At 39.3% G+C, this 25,236-nt stretch overlaps 1 protein-coding gene and 1 pseudogene across 6 annotated transcripts in view; both read right to left on the reverse strand.

Moving 5' to 3' along the window:
* HECTD1 (HECT domain E3 ubiquitin protein ligase 1) overlaps positions 1–24,207 on the reverse strand; it is a 94,899-nt gene extending 70,692 nt beyond the window's left edge. For 3 of the 6 annotated variants that reach the window (XM_054577913.1, XM_054577911.1, XM_054577912.1), the window contains exons 1-2: positions 23,802–24,206; positions 22,241–22,513 (exon numbers count right to left, since the gene is read on the reverse strand). In XM_054577913.1, the coding sequence (XP_054433888.1) occupies positions 22,241–22,380 (140 nt within the window). In that variant the 5' untranslated portion in view covers positions 22,381–22,513; positions 23,802–24,206. Of the gene's footprint in view, positions 1–22,240; positions 22,514–23,801 lie in introns of all 6 variants that reach the window. The other 3 variants (XM_054577909.1, XM_054577907.1, XM_054577908.1) reach the window with 2 other exon arrangements.
* On the reverse strand, positions 5,748–8,109 carry LOC129074086 (aconitate hydratase, mitochondrial-like; annotated as a pseudogene).
* Positions 24,208–25,236: the final 1,029 nt, after the last annotated feature.

Genomic DNA, 25,236 nt, shown 5'->3' on the forward strand with positions numbered 1-25,236 from the left:
TTTTTTGTTTAAATAATGTTCATTCTATTACAGTTGTCTCAATGTTTTCCCCTTTGCCCTCCTCCACCTATCCCACCCCGCACCTCTCTCCCACAGTCAATTACCACTCTGTTCTCCATGTCCATGGGTCATTCATACATGTTCTTTGTTTAGTCCCTTTTCCTTCTTTCCACCATTGTCCCCTTTCCCCATCTCCTATGGTCACTTTCAGTCTGCTCCATGTTTCCTTGCCAGTGGTTTCTTTTGTTTGTTAGTTTATTTTGTTGAATAGAGTCCACTTATAGGTGAGATCATATGGAATTTGTCTTTCACCAACTTGCTCATTTCACTTAGCATAATATTCTCCAGTTCCATCCATGTTGTTGCAAAAAGTAGTACCTTCTTTCTTTCTTTCTTTTTTTAATGCAGATTGATTTTATTTTTTCAATGTCAAAATCCGTTATAAAATACTAAAAAATTTAAATCCATTATAATGCCTCAGCAATTGAAACATGACACCAGCACAGAAATAATCAAGTAGATCAATGAAATAAAATGAGCATTCTAGAAACAAATGTATATATTTGTCTAACAATGTAATATATTATTCAATTGGTGTTTCAAATCAATGGGGAAAATAAGGCTTATTCAACAAATGAGGTGCATAGACCACTATTACTTGAAATAAAACAAATATAGAGCCCAATTTCACACATTATACAAAAAATATTCAGGTGAGTTAAAAATCAGTATGAAAAAATCTAAGGAGTTTTAAGAGAAAAAACAAAATAATATTTTTCTTACCCTGAAGTAAAATATTCAAACCCAGAAGCTATAAAGTAAATTATTGATAATATTAAACTTTTAAGACTATATAGTTATAGTTATATAACTTTATAAGTTTATAAGTTAAAGGACAAGTAACAGAATAGGAAAGTATTTGCAACACATCTAAAAAGGGGTTAATAATTTTTGTTCTTTTTTTTGGGGGGGGGGGGAAGAATTCTACAAACATTTAATCAAAAAATGGATAAAGAATACCAAAAAGTCTTTTAAAACTTTTTTAGAAATATTAGAAATAGGCAAGAAATATACAAAAACAGGTTTAGTTTCAACAATACAGGAACAATTAAAATAACACATCACTGTCACAATCAGACTAGTAAGTATTAAAAATAATGGTGATTTCAACTATTCGTGACAGTGAAAGGAACTGGGTATTCACAGACTCTTTTTCTTCATCTTCTTAAAGCAGTCCATTTCCAATGCTGTTTTGGTGGAGGTGCATTCTTTCAGTCTTCTTTTGTCTGGGAAACTCCTTATTTCACCTTCCGTTTTAATTGAGAGCCTTGCTGGGTAGAGCAGTCTTGGTTACAGGCCTTTGCTTTTCATGACTTGGAATATTTCTTGCCATTCCCTTCAGGCTTGTATTATTTCTGTTCAGAAGTCAGCTGCGAGCTATATCAGGGCTCCCTTGTATGTTACTACTTATTTCTCCCTTGCTGCCTCTAAGAGTCTCTGTTTGTCTTTGATATTTGCCATTTTAATGATGATGTGTCTCGGAGTGGGCCCTCCCATTTGGGTGAACTTGGGTTCTTCTTCCATGGGACCCTCTGTGCTTCCTGGACTTGTGTGACTTTCTTCTCTTCCAATTAGGGAAGTTTTCCATCATTACTTTTTCAAACAGGTTCTCTATCCCTTGCTCCTCTTCTCCTCCTTGTATCCCTATTATATGGATATTACGTTTCAGGTTGTCCTGTATTTCCCTCAACACCTCTTCGTTCTTTTTGAGTCTTTTTTCATTTTCCTGCTCTTCCTGAGAGCTTTTTTCTATGTTATTCTCCAGCTCTCTGATTCAATCCTCTGCTTCGTCTAGCCTGCTTTTGATTCCTTCTACTATGTTCTTCAATTCAAAAATTGTATTGTTCATTTCCTCTTGTCTCTTATTGATAGTTTCTATGTTTTTTTTTTTCATGCTGATATAGTTTGCAGTAAGTTTCTTGTAGTTTCCCTGTAGATTTTGGTGATTTTCTCTGAGCTAACTGAACTCATTGAGCTTCCTTAGAACTGTTGTTTTGAATTCAATGCCTGATAGTTTACTTGCCTCTATTTCATTTAGTTCTCTTTCTGGGGATTCCTCCTTTCCCTTCAAGTGGGGGTGTATTTGTCTTCCCATTATTTGTAAAACTCTTCTTTTTTGCTTCTGCTTCTTAAATTGATCTGTCTTGAATTCCTGACTTCCTGGTGTGAACTTCTATGGTAGGAGACTGCTGTTTTTTCTTTCTGGATCTGCCTCTGATGATGTCAGATGCTGACCCTGTCCGACCTTAGGCAGTCTATTCCAGACTTCCGGGAATCTACTGTCTGTGGCTGCTCCTGCAGAAGTTATTCTAGTCACTCTGCACTCAGCAGACAGCTTAGACACCACAGGGCGGGGCGGAGTCCCTCCTGGGGGTAGGGTTATTGTGTCCACTCAAGCTCCTGCCGCTCATGTGAGTGGCCTCCCTGAGCCAGATGGCTGCTGCCGTATGGGGGATGAGTCAGCACTGGGATCCCACCAGCTATTCTCTCAGTTTTCTCCCCAAAGCCTCCTTTCCCAATCTCTCATCAGGCGTCTCCAACCCACTCTGCTCCCGTCTTTGCCGGAGAACAGGGCAAGTGGCTGCAAATAAAAATTTATGCATTGCCCTTTAAACGCATCCATCTGTCTCTGGCAGAGAGCAACCCTGCCGTTTTTCTGCAGCTGGCTGTAATCTGCGTATTTTTTTGGGCTCTGGTGCTATTGGCTGAAGATCCCCGCTTACGGTTAAACCCCATTCTTCTCAGAGGGATCCAACTGGCCGTTTCAATATCTGTCTGGTGCTGCTGCCCGTGGTGTCCCATCTGCCTTCTCGATTCTCTGCCACACTCCTTACCAGTTAGATTGTGCTAAAGCTGATTCTTCTGTCTGTCCAAGGTTATACGGCGCCTCTCTCGCTCTTGTTCAGTTGTTTGTTCCAGGTGATTTCTCCACAATTTAGTTGTAATTCCGGATCGGTCCTGGGAGGAGGTCAGTGTGACTTCCACTCACTCCTATTCCACCTTGATTCTCCTGATTTGTGAATACTGACCCATCCTTGTATCCCTGGGATGAATCCCACTTGATCATGGTGGCTGGTCTTTTTAATGTATTGCTGGATGCAGTTTGCCAACGTTTTGTTGAGGATTTTAGCATCTATGTTCATCAGCAATATAGGCCTGAGGTTTTCGAACTATTTTACAACTTGAATATACAATAGTAATTGGAGTCCATAATTTGTTGAACTTCTCACCTGGCTCTTGTAAATAGCTAAACCTACATTTTACATCTTCATCATCAGGAGGAATACTTAATTCTTAATCCATCCAAAGGCAAGGATCTGGATATGGAGATTGATTCAGCACAGCATCTGAGTCATGCCAAAAGCTCCAGAAAGTCCAGAACCACATGGTTGCACTTAAGAACTCAGCCTGGATCACCTGGGATCTGGTAAGCTGGGGAAGCTGTCTGGACCGGGGCTCAATGTGCACACCGCCACCAGCATGACAGGCTCTGTTTCCAGACTTCTGCACCAGGAGGCCTCTGAAGCTGCTGCCTCCACTGCAAACGAAGGGCGCCAGCCATAGTCCAGACAGCCGCCCCCTATTTTTCCCTTTCTTTGTGTCTTGTTCAATCTCTTTTAACAGTGTTTTGTAGTTCTCAGTATCTAGGTCTTTCACATCCTTTGTTAAGCTCATTCCTAGGTATTTTATGCTTTTAGCATCTCTTACCAAACCAGTCCATTCACCAGTTATTTTTCTAAAACACAAATCTGATACTGTCATATCCAGCTTAATTACTCATTAGTTCCTTACTATCCAAATTCATCAGGATTACAGTTCTGGCCTGTGATAGCCTCATTCAGTGCCCCTCTCTAGCCCTGCAAATACAAACATTCCATTCCTGCTTTAACACACATTGGAACTACTCATAATTCCCTTCTACTTTGAAGTTTCCAGATCCTCATTCCCTTGCACATGCCCCCTCTGTAAGAAACACTCTTAGCCCCTTTAATCCTCTTTTTCACTTACATTCCTTGTCAAGGCAACTTTATAAATTAAATTTTTAAAATTTTAAGAAGACCCAGGTCAGAGTACCTCCCCTAGGAAGCCTGCCTTTCTCCAGCCTCAGAGCATTCAGTAAATCCCATATCTCAAAAGCATCCATCGAATGATATTTTCCCATTTGCTTGTCTTCTCCATGAAAACACGAGCCACTTGACAGGAGGGTCTGTACCTTATCTATCTTTGTTTTCCTACAACCAAGCCCAGTAATTATTACCTAGTGGACACTCAAATATCTTATAAATACAGGAAAATAATCCCTGTATCAAGAAAATCTGTTTATTAGGGGAAAAAAACAATGTAATTAGGTAAAAATAAATATAAGCACTATAATTAAAACCTAAAAGAATTAGGTTCATAAAAAGTTGTTAGAAGGAAAGCTCAACTTGGGATTTGCAGAAAGATAAACCTCACAAAAAAAAAAGAAGTTTGAGTTAAATCAAGGTATTCTCTGACTTGAGGAGTTATTGCAAGCTTTTAAGATAAGGTATGTAAAATATGTAGTACGGTACTCAGGACATAAAAGATGCTCACTAAACCATATGGTAAAAGCTGGCCAAGCAGACAAGCTCTTGTATTCTAAGAATGGCATGTGCAAAGGGTAGAAGCTTGAAGAATTATATAACATGGCAGACTGTATTTTCAAAAAATATCCACAACATTATCTCCTTTCCCACATATCTACACATTCTTTTTTATAGTATGACTTTGATACTCTTCCCATTGAGAGGGCCTATGTTCCCATTCCTTGAATCTGGGCAGGTTTATGATCACAATGAAAGTGACTACTTTGTGAGTTCTAAAACTAAACCAATAAAAGCTTCTATTGGCTCTTCTAGGGACTATATATATATAACCATCATGCTATGAAGAAGCCAAAGGAACCACATCACAAAGCCAGCAGGTGTTGCAACTAACAAACCCAGGAGTGATCCCAATTAGAAAAAGCCAGTATTCAGGTCATGTGAAAGAACAAGTCACCAGATAATTCCCAGGCCTAGTCATTAAGCTTTTGTTATTTATAAGTAGGAGTGTACTATAAATACCATCCTATAATTTGCTCATTTCCTCAATAGATATGCTTTGGCTATCTTTCCACATAAATATAAACAGATCTAGCTCAATCTTTCTAATGTCTACATAATATCCAATATAATGAATAGCCACACATTATTAACCATTTAAGGGGTTTCCATTTTACTATTTGAAACAGTGCTGCAATGAACAATCTTTTTTTAAACAGTCATTGAATGTGGATTCTTATTACTTTGCAAGAACAAAAGATTCTTTAAAATCCTTCAGCCACCAGCGAAGGTCGGACAGGAAGAAAATTTTAGATGGGAGTCTTGTCATCAGAAATAAATGCAGTTGCATGGAGCTGCTCAACATCTGAACTAGCCCCAGCCTGTGTTGCTTAGTTGGTTGGGTGTCATCTCATGAACCAAAGAGTTGCCTGTTTGATTCCCAATGAGGGTATATTCCTGGGTTGCAGGTTCAGTCCCCCAAAGCGCATACAGAAGGCAACCAATTGGTGTTTCTCACACTGATGTTTTTCGCCCTCTTTTTTTCCCTCCCTTCCCCTTTCTCTAAAATCAAAAATAAGATAAAATAGTAAAAAGAAAAAGAAAGATATGAATAAAACTAAAAATGGGAAGGCAAGAAGCCGAAACATTTTAATAACATGGGTCACTCCATGGGCTGAGGGAAGGGAAGGCAGGAATTCCTGGCCAAGTGCAGGAAACCATGGCTGAATGGGATCAGATCTGGTTCTGATTACATTCAGAATTGTACTTGGTGACACCAAAGCTGAGTCCAAGGAGCAGCTCGGGCAATGGTGGCAGAGCAGGACCTTACTCCTGCAGCTCCTTCATTCTGTTGAGAGCACTACCTGTGCAGAACCACTTGATCTGGGTCTGGTTGAAGGTGTGGTTCAGGAGAATGGTCTCCTGGGTCCCACGGGAGTACCTAATGATGCATTTCAGGGGCCTGCCAGGGGCAAAGTCCTTCAGGTCCTGGATCATCAGCTTGTCCATGGGGTAAATCTTGTTGTAACTGGCTGGGTCAGTGATGGTAAGGGGCAGCAGGCCCCGCTTCTTCAGTTTGGTTTCACAGATACTAGTAGAGCTCTTGGTGATGATGGCCCAACCCCCGAGGTAGCAGGCCTCCAGGGCCACATGCCGCCAGCTCAAGCCCTTACCATACAGTTCTCATCTCCAATCACTACCCACTGGATGCCATGTTTCTTGTAATAGCACGCTGTGTCATGAAAAGGACCAATCTCCTGGGCGACAGCATTGCACACAAAGTTGGCCTTGCCATTTTCAATGTCGATGGTTATCAACGAGCAGGTTGTTGATGTTGTCCAGGTGCCCACAGAACTTGATCCAGAGGATGGCACCTGAGATGTATTCAGTGTACACTTCCCTTTGCTTAATAAGGACTTGCAGGTCCTCCAGGTCTTTGCTATCCCATGAGTCAAAAGGCTCATGAAGCTGTAGGCACTGGCTGGTGAGACTCAGATCCACCCACTGCCTACTGCTGTTCTTGGGAGGGTGCTTGTAGGTCTCCTGCCCAGAGTCAAACTCCAAGTAGGGAGGCTCATCCACATCCTTGCCTCCACTTGAACCTGCCATCCTTGCCTTCCTGACTGTCAGGAAGTCAGTCTCTGGGTTGAACTTGAGGGTGTCAGCAATGGCCAGGGCTATGACAATCTCTGGGGATGTAACAAAGGCATAGGTCTCAGGGTTCACATCATTATGACCCATGAAGTTCCTCTTGTAGGAGGTGACAACTGCATTCTTCTCTCCTTTCTTGATGTCCTTTCTGTCCCACTGGCCAACGTAGGGACCACAGGCACTGGCCAGGACAAAACCTCCCATATCCCTCATGACCTGTGCATTGCTGTTCCACACAATGGTGACGCAGATATGCTCAGAGCCCACTGTGATGGTGAACTGGGATTTGCACTTGAGTCCATGAGCCAAAACTTGCTTGGTCATAGCTGCTGAATACCCCATGTCCTCATAGCAAGAGTTGGTGCAGCTGTCAATCAGACACACTCTGATGTCCAATGGCCATCCTTCCTTCTCTGCCACAGTACCCACATCTTCTACAGAGTGAGCCAGGTCAGAGAAGGGCCCACTGATGTGCAGCTTCAGCTTGTTGAGGTTAATTTCAATCAGTTGGTCATAATGGCATTCAGGGCCAAGTACCAAGTGATCCTTGATTTCATCAGCTAGGTTGCCAATGTCTGCCAGCCTGTCTTGCGCAGGAATTTCTTCATCCTGTGGTTATAAGGAAACACTGAAGTCGTGGCCCTGATTTCTGCATCCATGTTACAGATTGTCAGCATGCCAGTGCTGGATACAGAGTCTACACCCGGCCCACGGTACTCCATAATAGCACCCATGCCACCTTTCCCTATGAGGATACCCACCACCTTTAAAATCACATCTTTGGGTGAGGTCCCACTTGAGAGTGAGCCCATCAGCTTCATTTACCCTGAGGCACTTCAGCTGCCGGGGGATCCCAGCCATGATGTCCACTGCAGCAGCACCCCGACTCCAACGTGGATGCCCCCAGGCCACTGCCATTGCGGATATCAAATCAGTGCCAATCAGAAAAACCCCAGGGTATGCGTAGTTTTCCAGAATGACCTGGTAAATGATTCCAGAACCAGGGCACCAGAAACCCGCACCACAGTTGGCACCTGCAGTTGTCAGGAAATTATACACTTCTTGGTTCATGTCCTTGGCCAGACAAAGGTCTTTCTGACCCCAAAGCTGGGCCTCAATCAGATGGTTACAGTGGATAGTGGACAGCATAGCTACTACCTTGCACAGCCTAAAGCATGATCATCTGAGCCGTGACGTCCTGAATGGCCATGTGGTCAGGCCACAGTCATAGGTACAACTTGCCCCGCTCAATTTCCTGATTGGCTGGGTCATCCAGGCATCCATACACAATCTTCTCAAAGAGGGTCAGATGCTGGTTCAATCTGCAGCCAGGTCACCAGGACGCTGTAAGGTGCCATTTTGTGCACTGACGAAGATGAGGTTGTATGCAGTGAACAATCTTGAAGTATATCTTTGTACAAGTGTACCAGTATTTATAAAGAAAAGATTCCCAGACGTGTTCCTATGTGTACATTTTTAGTTTGACAGATATTATCAAACTGACTTTTGAAGAAGCAATACCAAAGTATAATTCCACCAGAAGCATTTAGAATACCTATTTCCCCATTCCTATACCACATAGAATAATACAGTACCTTTAAATTTTTGCTAAATTGATAGTTTTTAATTTCACAAAATCTGGTTGGCTATGCGAGAATTAACAAGCTTTTACAATTAAACACACAGTACTCAACCCCCACTGAGAAAATAAAAAAGAATCCAAAATTGTATACACATAGAAACATATACACACTTTAAGATACAAAAAGTTCTAACTAAAATAGCAAAAGTCATAAATAAATTCCAAAGTAATTCAATCATTCAAATTTTATTTCTGTATGTTTGATACAGGCTTTATTTCTATATGAACATGTACTTGAGGTAGATAGAAAATATAAAACTACCACACTGGGCATACATTAACATTTTAAAATTTTCATTCTCGTTTATCTTAAAAGAGAAAAATCAAAATTTACTAACCACCTCATTTGTTCCTTCAGGGAATGAAGACTTGTAACATCTTCAATTAAATTTTCCTACTCTAAACCAACTCTAAAGTTCAAAACAATAAAAAAAACCACGAGGTCCTCTACCAAAAACAGCACTTCAAAGTTAGTTATGAAATGGTAATTTTATACAAAAATATTTAGTCATAATTTTTAAAATAATTAAATATTATTTCAAACAGAAAACTTAACTTTGATTTCCCTTTATATGTAAATTCTGAAGTCAGCAAATCAAAAAATATGTTATCAGGCAATTGTGTGTGTGTGTGTGTGTGTGTGTGTGTGTGTGTGTAATAAGATGCTCTCTGTGACATAGCCTATGTATCTAATAACAAAAGCATGATTAATTACATGGCACATACATGATAGATTACACAGGTTTTTAAAAAAATACTAAGGACTTGCTATGATACAAATATAGTTTGATAGAAATATTAGGTAAAAGTAAAGGAGCCCTGCTGGTGTGACTCAGTTGGCTGGAGTATCATTCCATAGACCAAAAGGTTGTGGGTTTGATTCCCAGTTAGAGCACATGCCTGGGTTGTGGGTTCAGACCCCAGAAGGAGCAAGTCCGAGAGGGAACCAATTGATGTTTCTCTCTCACATCAATGTTTCTCTCCTTCTCTCTCGTCTTCCCTCCCCACTCCCTAAAATCAGTAAGCATGTCCCCAGGTGAAAATAAAAAAAGGAAAGGAAAAAAAAATCATATTCATTATGGTGTTTATCATGAGAGAAGAAACTAGAGCAAAAAGGTAAAATGGCTTACTTCTAGATTGTGCAATTACAGATAATTTTCATTCTCTAAATTCTGATTATTCCAAATTTTGAAACAAACATATTTCATAACTCCTAAAAATATAAATGTAAAGTTTACAGCTGTCAACTGGAGTATGCTTATTACAACTTGTCCCTCCCAATGATTACAACCAAAAACCTTGGATAGAACACAAAAAAGCAACTATCTGAGGACTCTGAAAAGCAGACAACAGCAGATAACCTGGGGAAGGAAGTCAAAACAAGTATAGATCCTTTATGGAAATAAGTTGCAAGGGCTTTTTTCCCCTCTTCTTTTCCAGACTGGGAGAAGACAAGTCCCAACACTATACAGTAGGAGTACATAACAAAAACTGAGAAGACCAAGAAAAGGAGCCTCTGTAAGTCAGAGTGTGGGGGGTTTTTCTGGCCCAAGTCCAGCTCAAAGTGTAAGCACTAGACAAAACAATGAGTGGCCCATGCACAGTCCAAGGGAGGTGCCACAAGCATGTAAGTCTCATGAAAACTGAGAACTAAGAAAAGGAACCACTGCGGTCAAAACAACAGGAGAGGAAGCCTATTGTTTTCTTCTCTTTTCTCTTACTAGTTTCACCTCCAGGGCAGTCGCAGTCCCAGAAAGCACATGACAATACAAGATGGAAGAAGGGAAGAGGGTGAAGTATGCCTCAACTCCAAAAGAGCCCCTGCTATCTAGCTAGAACACTAGGTAAAAACATCTCCTGGTAGCTAAAAGATGTAAGATAAGTCTCAGAGAGGAAAGAGCTAGAAAAAGGATCCCTGACCCAAGTCCCGAGTTCACCACCAAACTGCATATGTGGATAACAGAGCTAATAATTTTGATAACTGAATTATGACGCAATCTGTCATCCAAGTCCCAGACAAAAGTCTAAGTTACATTCACAGTAGACCCAAACGTCATAATGAAGACTTTGAAACCACTGACATTCAAACCACCACTCCCAGTGCGCAAGACAGAACATGCAGTTTAATCTGTCCAGATTGACTGTATGCCAAAACAAACAAAATCAACCTACTCTAGAAGATTTTTATAAAACCCAGAGTCTCACAATATTCCAAATGTCTAGGATAAAATCCAAAATATCTTGAAACACACACAAAAAAAAGCAGTACAATCTGATCTGTCCAACCCAAGAAGAAAGTCAATAGATATAAGCTTGAGACAACCTAAATGGTAAAATTATCAGAGAGGACTCTACATCAGATATTTTAACTATATTCCATGAGGTAAATGTTACCATTTTTTAAATGATTAGAAACATATATTTTCCAAGGGAGAAATGGAAAGTGTGAAAAACAAATAAAAATTTTAGAAATGACAAATACAATTGGGGGGGACTTACTGGATGGGCTCGGGAGCAGAATGAAAATGACAGTGAGTGAACCTGAAAATAGATCAATAAAAATGATCCAATTTGAAGAACAAAGAAAAAAGATCAGGGAAAAAGAAACATAGTTTTAGTGGCCTGAGAGAACATATCAAAAAGTGAAATATTTGTGCCATTGGAGTCCCAGAAAGAAAGGAGAAAAAAAATGGTCCAGAAAATAGATTTGAAGAAAAAACTTCCCAAATTTGATGAAAGACATACAGATTTAAGAAGCTCAGCAAACCTCAAATACAACAAATACAAAGACAACAATGCACACACAAATCATAATCATACTGCAAAAATCTTGAAATCACCAAGAAAAACAACACAAAGAAACAAACTGAATGAGTATTTTATCAGAAATTATAAAGGCCAGAAGACAGTGGAACACCTTTAAAATGCTGAAAAAAAACTGCCACCCCAGAATTCTATATCCAGCAAAAATATTTTCAAATTCATGATGGCAAAATAAAAACATTCTCAGATGAAGAAAAACTAAGAATTCATCACCAGCAGACTTCCCCTAAAAGAAATATTAAAGTTCTTCAGGCACTGGGCTGGTGTGGCTGAGTGGATTGAGGGCCAGCCTCCGAACCAAAAGGTCGTTCGTTCAATTCCCCATCAGGACACATGCCTGGGTTGCAGGACAGGTCCCCAGTTGGGGGCATGTGAGAGGCAACCAATTGATGTGCCTCTCACACATCTATTTTTCTCTCCCTCTCTCTAAAAACAAATAAATGGAATCTTCAAAAAAATTTAAAAAAGAAAGTTCTTCAGGATGAAAGAAAATAATACCAGAGATGCAAGGAACTTCAGGAATAAGGAGGAGCAAAAGAAATGACTGATACCTGAGTTAATGTAATAGGTTATTTTTCTCCTATTAAACTGACTACTGAAAGCAAAAATTATAACACTGTGTCTTGAGATTTTCAATGTGTGCAGATATAACAAATATGACAACTATAAAATAAAGGGAAAGCCCTGGCTGGTGTGGCTCAGTGGATCAAGTGCTGGTTTGCAAACTGAAAGGTTGCTGGTTCAATTCCCAGCCAGGGTACATACATGGGTTGCAAGCCAAGTCCCCAGTTGGGGGTGTGCGAGAGGCAACCAACAGATCTATCTCTCGCACATCAATGTTTCTCTCCCTTTCTTTCTCCCTCCCTTCCCCTCTCTCTAAAAATAAATAAAATTTTAAAAAAACAAAATAAATAAAAGGAGAAGAGGGTATAAAGATCTACTTGGTTGTAAGCCTTCTTCATTTTACTTTTAACAACAAAATATTAACTCTAAATAAACTGTAATCCCTAGAGCGATCACTAAAAAATACCAATACAAAAACAAAGTAAATTAAATGTTAAATATACAAATAATTCAAAAGGTAGGAAAGAGGAAACAGGAAAAAAACAAAAAAACAGAACAAGCAAAAAAAAAAAACACAAAAAAACCAACAAATAATAAAATGTTAAACATATGTCCAAACACACCAAAAATTACATTTAATGTAAATGGTCTTAACTCACCAATTCAAAACAGGTTGTCAGGTTGGAAGAAAAAAAAAAAACATAAGCCAAACACACACATACACCAGCAGTTACTGTATACAAGTAACCCACATTATATATAATCATATAAAGGGGTTAAAACAAAAAGGACGGAAAAAGATATACCTAATAAACACTGTAACATGAAAGCCTGAGTTGTTTCTTGTATTCAAAACAAAGTTAACTTCAGAACAAGGAAGATTACCACAGATAAAGAGGGGCATTACATACTGATAAAAGGGTCAATTTACCAAACTTAACAACCCTAAAATGACCTACCAGGGCTTCAAAATGATGTGAGAACTGAGAGAACTGAGAGAAATAGATAAATCTACAATTATACTTGGAGACTTCGACACCTCTTTCTCAATAACCTATAAAACAAAACAGAAAACCAACAAGGATACACACTGAACAACACTATCAATAAATTTGACCTAATTTGACACCTGGAGACATTCCACCCAACAATAGCAGAATATATATTCTACTCAACTGCACATGATTGACCTAAAACAGACCATACCATGGGCCATAAAACAAACCTTAAAAAGTTTAAAATAATATAAAAAGGTATGTTCTCTCATGACAATAGCAACAAAAATATCTGAGAATCTCCAAGTACTTGGAAATTAAGCAACACTTCTTAATAATTCAAGGGTAAGAAGGTTTCAAAAAATTTTTTTAAATATTTTGAACCAAATGAAAATATACATCAACTAAAGCGGAACAAAGAAATTTATGGTATTAAATGTTTATATTAGAAAAGGTCTCAAATCATTGACCTCAGCTTCCATCAAAGAAATTAGAAAAAAGGAGCAAATTAAACCCCAAACCAACTCAGAATAATAAAGCGCAGATATCAAGAGCAGTACTTTGTATTTCCATATGAATTTTGAAATCAGTGTCAATTCTACATCTTGTCAGATTTATCTCTAGAATTTTAGAAGAAATGAAAACTCATATTTACACAGAAATCTGTATGCTGTTTATAGCAACTTCAGTTGATTTAGTTTTGGTGATTATAGCAACTTCAGTTGCTATAATCACCAAAACTAAAAAAACCCAAATATCCTTCAAGAGGTGAATGGATAAACACCATTTGTGACACACAAATAAAATGGAATACCACTCAGCTATGAAAGGAAAGGAACAATTATACATACAGCAACACAAATGACTCTCAGATGCAATACACTACATTAAAGAAGCCAGGTTCAAAAGGCTGTATGTATGATTCCATTTATATGACATTCTGAAAAACTTAAAACTACAGCAAGACAACAGACCAATGGATGCCAGGCACTGAGGTTGGGGGAGGGTTTAACTTCAATGAGATAGCACTAGGGAATGTTTTGGGGTGATGGAACTGTTCTGAATTTCAATTGTGGCAATGGTTACATAAAACTATGGATTTGTCAAACCCAAATTTCAGCATACGTAATTTAAATAAATTTAAGAAAAAATTAAATATCACGCATATGATGCTCAGAGCACTCCCTAAACAGTGCTATACAACTACAGCCCTGACTGGTATGGCTCAGTGGGTCGGGTATCATCCTGCAAACCAAGATTGCTAGCTGATTCCTGGCCAGGGTGCATGCCTGGGTGGAAGCGTGCAAGAGGCAACTGATGGATTTTTCTCTGGCACACTGATGTTTCTCTCCCTCTCTTTCTCCATCTCTCTAAAAATAAATAAATAAAATCTTTTTTTAAAGAAGCATACATCTATGGCACAAAATTTCATATACATTATAATTAAATTTGTTAAATATTTACTTCTTACATTAGAGGTAGAATTTATTTTTAAATATTAAACCCAGTACTACACTATAATACCAATTTATAGATCCAAAGGTAGCCTAATTAGGAAACTTTAAGATCACTTAGTCTATATACAATTACTGTCAGACCAGCACCAGTCAACCACACAAATGATATTAAGAATCTTCAGATAAGTCCAATTTTAAGCAATGTTTCCAAATGCTACATGCAATGACATCAAATCTTTCTGTAATGTAAATAAAGATAAGTGATTTAAACAAGAACAAAAATGGTTTCATGAGGTTCCAAAGAGAAAGAATTTCCCTTAAGAACTGTAATAGTTTCTATACTCTATCATATACTTTTTCCAGGCTATATCACGGGGACTTGGGCGACGATTTCAGAATGGTTTACAATATAAAGAACTTCAACTTCTTTAAATGAAGATCTCCCTAGTGGCAATATTTTACTGAATATAGTCTAAAAATTGAGCACTTTATTAAAACCTAAAAAATTTAACTGAAAAAGATTAATAAATTTGGTTTCTTGAAGATAATAAATAGCATCTTTTAGAATAATTATTCTATTATTGCCCCTGCTCTCAGCCTTGACACTCTCCATATTGCTTAATTAAAAATAACTCCTGGCATAATAGTTGAAATTATGGTCTTTCCTCACAAAGAAAAAGGAGTAAGTCAAATTCCATTATATAGCCTTGCTTTCCTCCAATTAAAGTACACACACAAACTAAACCGCAATTCATTCAACAAATATCTATTGAATGCTGTTTTATGCCAAGTACTGTGCTAGTTGTTAGAGCATGGAATACAAAGATGAGTAAAACAGTGCTGGGCTCCAAGGAACTCAAAGGTCTAATGACACAGCCAACAAAGTATTCAAAGTATACATATATATTCACATAAATTAGAAATGTTTTGTTTTTTACGTTTTTAAGGTGACAGACACTTTGGTAAACTTAATGAAACCTAGCTATAGCTTATTATCCATTGGTTCCCTAGAGTCCTGGCCGGATAGCTCAGTTGGTTAGACCATCATCCCAATACGCCAAGGCTGTGTGTTTGATTTCCCATCAGGACACATTCCAGAATCAACCAATGAATGCATAAATAAGTAGAAAAACAAACCGATTTCTCTCTCTCTTAAAAATAAATAAGTAAAATTTTTAGAATAGCCCTGACAGAGAATGTTTCTCATCTTTTAGCACGTATCTCTGCTGTCCACTGCAACAAAGCACACAATGCACACAGTTGTTGTCTATAGAAATTCACTTATTTAACCTTTCAGGATAATACGTATTTGATATAATCAACATCCTCAAATCAGATAAAGGCAGCTGCGGGGCTGTTCATAGAAAGTTAATTTCAATACCCTAATACTCTGCCACTGTGTAGAAGAAAACAAAAATCAGTATGGAAAAGGCAAGTACATTAATGCAAGGGGGTAAGGAAAATACAAATTGATGCTATCACTTTTCTACTACAGTGAAGAATACAATGTTCTTTCTCTTGCATACTCCCCAACTAGTTTCATGATTCCAGAAATACCTTCTATAGGCATTTTAGCCATACGTGGAAAACAGGCACAATACAAAGAATTTCTTCAATCTGTTCAGTATCTGGATATTAACTACTGTGTATGCCAGGCACTATGCTTAGCAATGGGAAAACAAAAGTAGTAGTAGTAGTACGTGAGAATGCAGGAGGAAACTTTGAAGGTATTTAAATTTTATCCATTAGATAAGAAGTGAAAAGATTTTGTAGGCCCTGTCCTGGTAACTCAGTTGGTTAGAGTTTCATCCCAGTACACGAAGATTGTGGGTTGGATCCCCCAGTCAGGGCACATACAGGAAACAACCAATGAATGCATAGATAAGTGGAAAAACACATCGGTGCTTCTCTCTCTCTAAAATTATTTATTTAATTTTATTTAAAATTTAAAATCAAATCAATATTTTAAGACTATAACTCTAGGTACAGTTAGCTTAGAGGCAGGGATATCTGTTTTGAAGGTACTAGCACTATCTGAGCATAATCATTTCCCCATACTAATATTAGACATTATTCTTTTTAATCTCCTACTTCAGGGGAAAAATACATGTCATCGCAGATAGAAATTCCTTCAACTTTTTTGTTGTTGTTGACACTATTACTGATGTCCCCCACTTATACCCCCTTCCCTTCAATTTTTCACCATCAAACCTAAAACATCTGCATCTGACCTCTCCACCTTCCCGGTTTTACAAGGGACGCACCACCCAAAACTTCTCTCTCCACCAGTGGAACAGAGCTTTGCTACACAGTGGGGGATTTTCTAACCAACAGCTTCAGCCTCATCTGGAGGCACGTTAGGAATGCAGAATATCAGGCACCACACCAAACCAACTGAATCACAATTTGCAGCTTAACAAAATCCCTGGGTGATCCACACTATGCATGTTATTAAAGTTTTAAAAGCGCTGCTCCTGACAAGAGCTAATTCTCTCCCATTTCTCAAAATCTTTACACTATGGATGATCCATTTTCTCTATCCCATACCCCTCGCTCCAACCCGACTCTTCAGGTTTCCGCACTCTATTTCCATGTCTTTGCTTCCTACTTATTCCTCAACCCATTCAAATCTGCCTCTCATTACCACTCCACTTGAGCCCCCTTTAAGATCAATGACCCTGAGAATGTTGCTAAATCCAAAGGACACCTTCCAGTCTCACCCTAGCTGACCTCTCTCCCCATATTGAACACAATTGTCCTTTCTCTTCTTGAATTACTTTCTTTCCTGTGTTGACTTATAAACTAATGACACAAAAGCAATGGTGGACAAAAGTGTTGGTGCTTTAGCAGGAATCAAGGCAGCAACACTAAACTGGACTACTTAATAGACCATACTACCAAGTTCTGGCATGTAAATTAGAAAAAAAAATTTCACTATAGAATAACCTTGATGAAGCAAAAAAAAAATCATTAATTTTATTGATCTCAAATCTTGAGTGCATCATTTTAATATTATACTTAAGGAAATGGGAAGTAAGCATAAAGCACTTCTACATACCAAAGGCTGAGAGTTATGTCAAGGAAAAGTACTTGTACAACCTTTAGAGAGCCCAACTAGCCACATTTTTCATGCAACACCATTTTTACTTTAAAGGACTTCAGACAAACTATGATTCAGACATGGATATCTCACAAACATTTTCTCAAAAATTAACAAAGTAAGCCTTCCCCTTTAAAGAAAATAATTTGACAGTATTTGCTGCCATTGATAACATTCAAGTGTTCAAGCAAAAATTACAAATTTTGCAAAACTTGTGTCTGCCATCATGAGAGTGACAGCTTCCCAATATTTAAAGATTGTGATGAAATCAGTAGTCATATTAGTAAATGTGATTTTGATACTGTAGAATGTCAATTTAAAATATCCTTGTAATTCAGTAAACCAGTATTTTTCACATGACCAGTATATGATTTTGCTAACTTAAGCATGGCTTTAAAATCAACTCAATGTAGAAGACATACCAACAGATTTTACTGTAACAATATAAAAAGTTCATTGATATGATTTCAGAATCTACATTCTAACCCTTAGAAATTATCATTTGCCTAGTTTTAGCATGGTACTGTATCAAAAGAGATTATCCTTTGATTTTAATGTAAAAAAATCATTACAACATTCCTCCCTTTTCCTACTATGAAGAATTTTTTTCATATATTTCAATCAAAAGAGCATGATGCAACAGACTAAATGCAGAAGCAGATATGAGAATCCAGCCAAATCCAAACTCATGATCTCAGCCCCTCAAAACATGGTCCTCTTCCAGTATTCTCTCCCCTGAATGGCATCATCATCCACTGTAACCTGAGTCATCCATGATACCTCCTCATTTTGTCACTCTCATATCCAATCATTCATTCAACAAGTCCTATTTTACCTTCTAAATGTGTCTCAAATCTAACCACTTCTTTCTACTTCTATCACAACAATCCTCTCACTAGAACATAACCTTCCAAGTCTACAAGCATTTGTTCTCAACTATTCACAATAAAGCAAGCAATGTTTTCAAAAGAAAAATTTAATCACATCACTCTGACTTCACTTCAATGTCTTCCCATTGCTCTTAGGATAAAACCAAAACCCTTCCTTAACATACACAAAAGACTCCATCTGATCTTGACCCTACCTCAACTCAGCTCTCCAGCAACTTTTCCTTGCCCCAGTCACATTAGCTTTCTCCAGGTTCCAAATCATGCCATGCTGAATCCCACCTCAAACTCTTCACACACTGCCTTCCCTTTGAACACCTTTCCACTCCACCTCCTCATATTTCATTTCATAAACTCTTACCCTTCACATTTCTAGGAAAAATCACCTACAAAAGAAAACCATTCTAACCATCCTCACCCCTCCAGGTCATGTCCCTGCTAAATGCCGTCATAGAACCCCAAACTCTCCTTCATGGCACGTATCACAATTTATACTCACAATGTTATAATTAATATCTGTCTTTCCCTGTTAGACTACTATGCACCGTAAGGGTAGAGACTGTTTTGGCCATCACCATATCTCTAATCTGATATAAAATAAGAAGACAATTAAAAAGGGTTAAAAAAAAAGGCCTTGTCCTGTTATACTATTTATCCTTTACTGTAAATATACAACAACAGGTTTTTATCACTGGATTCAACAACCTTGGAATCCAGATTCAAGGCAGTCTTCCATGGGATAGCTCTCGAAGGACATACACTAGGAAAAAGATTAATGGTGGTTGCTTCTACAGATAACTAATTAACCACCAGAAATGAAAGGGACTTACTTTTTTTACTGTATATCCTTTTGTGTCCTCATAATTAAGTAAAATTATTACTTCCTAAATATAGCAAGCCGTCTAGTACCTAAAAGCACTATCGCTAATATTCCATGTTCTAGATTTTCTGGAGGATCTTATATTCTTGCCAAAAGAAATAAATTATATTATCTGAAGATTTAATAGCAGGATCCACAACTGCCCAGGATTTATCTACTTATGACAATATATGTGATCATCAATTTTAACGTGAATGCAAAAGTACTCATTTTTGCCCCAGCCAGGTGGTTCAGTTGCTTGGAGCGCTGTCCCATACGACAAAAGGTTGCAGGTTCGATTCCTAGGCAGGACACATACCTGGGTTCTAGGTTTGATCCCAATTTGGGGCACAAGCAGGAGGCAACCGATTGATGGACGTTTCTCTATCACTTGGATGCTTCTTTCTCTCATCAATGAATATATGGTCAGGTGAGAATTTTTTTTAAAGTACTCATTTTTAACAGTAAATTTTACTCAATAACATATCAGAAATGAAAGCAAAACTAACGTTGAAACTGAATTTTACTTTCTAGAGCACTACCTTAGGTTCGGGCTTTAATAAGAAGCATCTTAGCTTCACAGAAAATGTACATCTCAACTTCAAAAAGACTAGCAAGCCCTGGCTGGATAGCTCTGTTGTTTAGAGCATCATCCCAACGCACCAAAGTTGTAGGTTATATACCTAGTCGGGGCACACAGGAGAATCAACCAATGAATGCATACGTAAGTGGAAAAACAAACTGATATGTCTGTGTGTGTCTCTCTCTCCCTCTCTCTGTCTCTCTCTCTTTTTCTCTCCCTCTCATCAATTTTAAAAAAAGACTAGGAAAACTGGTACCAAAAAAATGGAGAGCCATGAATGACACTAAGTTAAAGGATAAGAAACATAATTAACTACTATGTGAAAAGCCCTGTGCGAGGGATTTCACAAGTATTATCCCGGTGAATCTTCACAAAAACCTATACCCAAGTCTATGCCATTACAAAATTTCTACCATACCATTTGCCTTTCCTGACTAAAGAGACCTAAAACTATGAATACAAGCTAATTAGGCAAAAGTCATACCTGAACATACAGACTAGGTAACTTTTGCTTTACTGGACATAACTAAGGGGCTATTTGCTACTCTTATGAAATCAAGCTGGTAGGGGAGATTTTCCACAATATTCAAAATATACATGCCATCTTGCCTTTCCCCTAACTTATTTGTTGGGTGTTTCAAAGAATTTAAAAAGACTCTACAAAATCAAGCACAGTTTCGTGAAATAAAGTCCCAAAACATAGTTCAAAATTAGGTATTTAATAATGATGACATTAAATAGTCCACTTTTCCCAAAACACTTTTCACATATATTATTTCCTTTACTTCTCACAGGAAGCCTACCAGAAATAAGATTACTGCCATTTCAGAGGAAGAAAGTAAGGCTCTCAGAAACATGCAGTGTCCAAAAATCTGAACCAAGGTCTGATGCCATAGTCTATTCTTTCCATTGTACCAAGCTACCTCTCCAGTTTAAAGGAACCCCGAAAGGATTTTCCTTGTGACAAGAACATATGGCTGTAGAACAAAGAGGACAAACTAAAACGTTTAAAAAAATCATAAATTTAATCAAATGTCTAGTTTTTGATAGACAAATTACTGGTATGCTACACAAAACAGGGTTGAACATTCCAATTTTAAATACTCCTGTATCTTCACTTAGTAAATAAAAAATATAAATCTCATCTGATTTTAATATCCCCTTTCTTAAAATTACATCACATCAAATACGAATAAAGCCTAGAAGGGAAAATGCAAAGAATAACGATATTAGGATGGTAGATAAAGATGAGTTTTACATTTTAAAAATTTCCTTTAAAAATTTTAACATAGTAACACTTTTATTTAATGCTGTAACAAATACCTCTACTATATGTTAGTACTTAAGAGAATATGAAATGACAATTGGTTTGACTGGTAAATATGACTTACTTTCTAAAATACCAAAAGTAATTATCAGGTTAATGAAGACCCTCTAATGAAATTTATGACTACTCAAAAATCTACTTCACTTCTCTATGAATCCTGCTAAAACAAGTGTCAACAGAGGAACTCAATCATGATATACTCAAATTTTATCACTACAAAAGCTAGTTGAAATATAAATGGGCTACTAACAGATTGTGATTCAGAAAATCTGTATGTAAGGATTTTTACTATAATAGTTTACTGTTTTAATGAGACAACTAAGAATTATTAATTATTCATTTATTGATTCATCTTCAATAATTACTCATTCAAAAATGACCAAAATATTTTAACAATTTAGTGAGTAATACAGCCTTTATTCCCATCTCAAAGAAATTAAGATTATAGCAAATTTTATCTCACTCAAACATTTTCTACTAACTACCTCAAAATGGTATTAAAACAAATATAGAAATATCTGAGTTTGCATTTACTTATTACTGGAATTCAAAATTGTAAATAACATATAAAATAAACAGTAAAAAACAAAGGTGTTCAGCATTCAGAAGAATGTTTACTGGGCAAGTATCATAGAAGAGGAAAAACCTGGCATTAATGGCTAATCTAGTAATGAATTCTCTTTTACCTTTTTACACAAATTCTACATTTTAACCTCTGAATAAAATTGTTCACAAATTTCAAAACCTGTTTCTACTATTCCAAAAAGTATGCCTTCAATGTGAAATTTACAAGCTGATTTCCTGTACAAAAGTAGGATGTTATGACTTAATACGAAAAAATGGGCAGTTATAATCGTATGTTCATTATCATTTTTATATTTTCGTATCAATTTCACATCAATTTCTTGGGACAGAAATAGCTACCCTTAAAAAAAATAAGTATCTATATTTTCCTAGTTCATAACATATTTTGAAAATGAATCAACCAAGCTATGGGTTAAAATTGTATCCCTACTAATCCCTGTTCATTCAACAAACACATACTTGTGTCATCACAATTATCATTACTCGACTTAGCAGCAGTGTAAGGCAAAACTGCACAAACTTTTTAAACGAAAGCTTTAAAACACTCTAAAGAAAATTCTACACAAACTGAAGTCAGCAAATGGTTGAAAACAGATGTCACTACAGCAATCCCAAAGGAAGATGATGAAGTGGTGTACTTACGTTTCAAAACAACGATCCACGTTGTCAGACATCAAAAGCAGCATGCATAGCTGTTCAAGGGCTATTAGTTGCATGTCCCTTTCATCTCCCTGTCCCATCTGTAGCCATTCCAGCAATGTATCTGGATCCACATCTGCCATGTTTTTTCAAAAGCCTCTTCGCTTAAATTCAAAAAGTAAAGGAGAAAAATTCCTTTAAATGTCCAGCACTGATCAGCTTGGGTTTAAAATTTTTTCTTTACATAGGCTGGAAACCAATTTTCCTGGTGTCCTCCTAGGAATTAGACAAGACTCATAAGTATGTTTTTGGGTACAGTGCTTAAAATGCAGGTTTTCAACATTCCTCATTCCTCGGGTTTAATGTTCATATATCATACTAAATAAAAACCAGTTTTGCACAAGAGTATAAGCTGATTAGGTTCCTGCTTAACTAGAAACCGGAGCTCTTTGTCAAAGACAGTCAACCTTCGGATCCCACTTCTGCTATCGCTAATGTCTGTGCCAAAAAGCAAAGAACACCTTACTAAAGGGTTTTTTTTTTCCAGCAAACTTCTCTGCCTCCCCCCCACAACTGATCTTCAGATAAGGGTTAGATTCAGGCTCTAAGCACTTTGATCCAATCCCCCTCCAAATTAGGTTTCTGCTTTAAAATTACCTCTAAATTCACAAATGTTGCTGAGTTCTCAATTTACTCACTGTTATTTTTAAGCTGTCTAAATACAAACAATAATTAGATACAAGATCTATCTACGAATAAAGACTTGATTAGGAATTTTGACAGTCTTGTCAATTGTTCTTAAGAGTTTAAAAAGAAATGCTAAAAGTAAGTGCAATGGACTAAAACGTCATGGATCAGAATTCTGAATATAGGCCAATCTAAAGGCCCTCTTTCCCCATCTCCACATAATAGAGCAGTTAGTTAAAAATACACACAACTAAGAACCAGCTCCAACAGGCAACTCATTACCAAAGCTTGTAAGCGCCTGATGGGAAAACAGTTCTGGGTCGCACGAAACCCAGCTGCAAGGTGTGTGAATCCAGAGGCGGGCCCCGGTGGGCACGCAACGGCGGAGACCAGCAGAGATGACCCAACTCTCGGGCCCAGCCGAGCCCCGCGCGGAGAGCCGCAGGCACCGGCTCCAGTTTCCAGGCACCAAACCTCGCTAAGTTAGCTACCTGTGACCAGGAGGAGGGGAAAGTCCTGGAGGAGAAGCAGCAAGCCTCCGTGCCCGAGAGGAGGCCGCCCGACAAGACGGCGGGTCTCCAGGGAGCGGCGCCCGGAACTCTCGAGGCCCGGCGGGTCCTTCCTGGCTTGGCCGGGCAGCGAACCCTTCTAAAGGGCAAGGGTGGGAAGGCCGCCTTGGGCTCTAGGTCGGGCAGCTGGCCCGCCGCGGGAGGGAAACAAAGGGGCTAGGCGGGTGAGTCGGCAGCATCCCCGCCGAGCTCACCAGGGGCTGGAGTCTCGCTCCCGGCCCGTTGCCCGGCATCCAGATCTCGGTTCCCGGGCCTGGCTCTTCAGACTACCCAAAGCGCTCCCACTTCCCCGTCCCTGAAGCTCTTACCTGGTCTTGTTGTCCCAAACCGCTCCAGTCCAGCTCCAAACAGGCCGCGGGCAGAGCCAGGCCCGGCCGCGGCCCTCGAGTTCCCAGGAAGCCGCAGGCCGCGCAGGTCGAGCCGGGCAGGCGACACAGGAAAAGCCGCACCTCGTCCCTCCCCTTCCTCCGCGGGGTCCTGGTGACAGGGAAACGAGAGGTTCCCCCGACCGGCGAAAGCCAGCACACTTCCCGTCCCGGGCACGCGACTCTTCAGGCCCTCGCAACTCAGAGGCCCGCGCGGTGTTGCCGGCGGCGGCGGCGGGGGGAGGCAGCGTCCATCGCGATCCCGGACGGGGAAGGGAGGAGGGCCGGGTGAGAGCTGGGCGGAGAGGCCGAAGAGGGCAGGCGAGCTCGGCGGGGGCGGAGCAAATGGGTTCTCCTGGCAGCCACCAGGCCGTCCGCCACGTGGGGCGCTGCGGAGACCCGTAGGCCAGCAGCGCCGGGGCGCCAGCCGGCCGGAGGCGTCGCTGCCCGGCCAGGGCGTTCCGGCCTCCCGGGGCCTCGACTCCCTCGGTCCTGTCAGTTGTCGCTTTTCTGTCGTACGTCCTGACGCCTTACGTTTTGCTGTGACTGCTAGCGCGCTGCCAGCACTTCACACGCTGGTGCACGCATGCCCAGCTGGTTATACATTTAGCGTGCTCCTGCTGAGGGCTCCATGCTGCGCATCAAAGCTGCGGCCGAACCAGCCCTTGCCGAGCCTCCCGCCCGGCAACCCAGACTCACCCATGACCTTCCACTCCTCCCCGATGGTCGCTCCTCCTCGCTCACGGAAGTGCAGCGCTGGAGGAAAAGCGTCTCGCTTCGGTCTCTGGAGTCAAGCAGCCCATCAGAACAACCAGAAAGAAAAACGTTGCGCCGCAACCCTGGAAAGTAAATACCGAGTATTATCTCCATTGTACAGATGTGAGCACTAAAGCTCCAAAAGCATAAATTTAGGCCCAATGGCATTCCAGTAAGCAGTAGCACTTAGAGTGTGCTTTTGACTCATTGCTGCGGGTGGTGGTCTCAAGTATATCCGTGGTTATTCCCCTCGAACATTTTCTTTCACACGCATTGAAAGTAAAATATGCTTGCTTATAGGACGTACTTGGAAATATTTAGAATGCAATTAATTGGAAATGTGAACATCACTTATTCTTTAAATCAAGAAATGAATCCCTCAGCCTGTGAGATAAACCCATGCCCCAGACACTCCCACTGTCCGTTTTTACCTTTTAAACAAAAATGAATATTACATGATAGCATTTGAGATGTTACTTTAAGAAATCAAAGAAGTTACATCATAAAGTTGAAAAACCAGTATTTTGGAAATTACAGATTTTCATTTCAGGTATGTTTAAGCACATGTCCCCCTGTCGCAGGTTATGGTCCCTAGGTCTCCTATTAGCAGATGGAGGGAAAA

Source organism: Pteronotus mesoamericanus, unplaced genomic scaffold, assembly GCF_021234165.1.
Source record: "Pteronotus mesoamericanus isolate MK-2021 breed Mesoamerican mustached bat unplaced genomic scaffold, CSHL_Meso_final contig_46, whole genome shotgun sequence".
NCBI classification, from domain to species: Eukaryota; Metazoa; Chordata; class Mammalia; order Chiroptera; family Mormoopidae; genus Pteronotus; species Pteronotus mesoamericanus.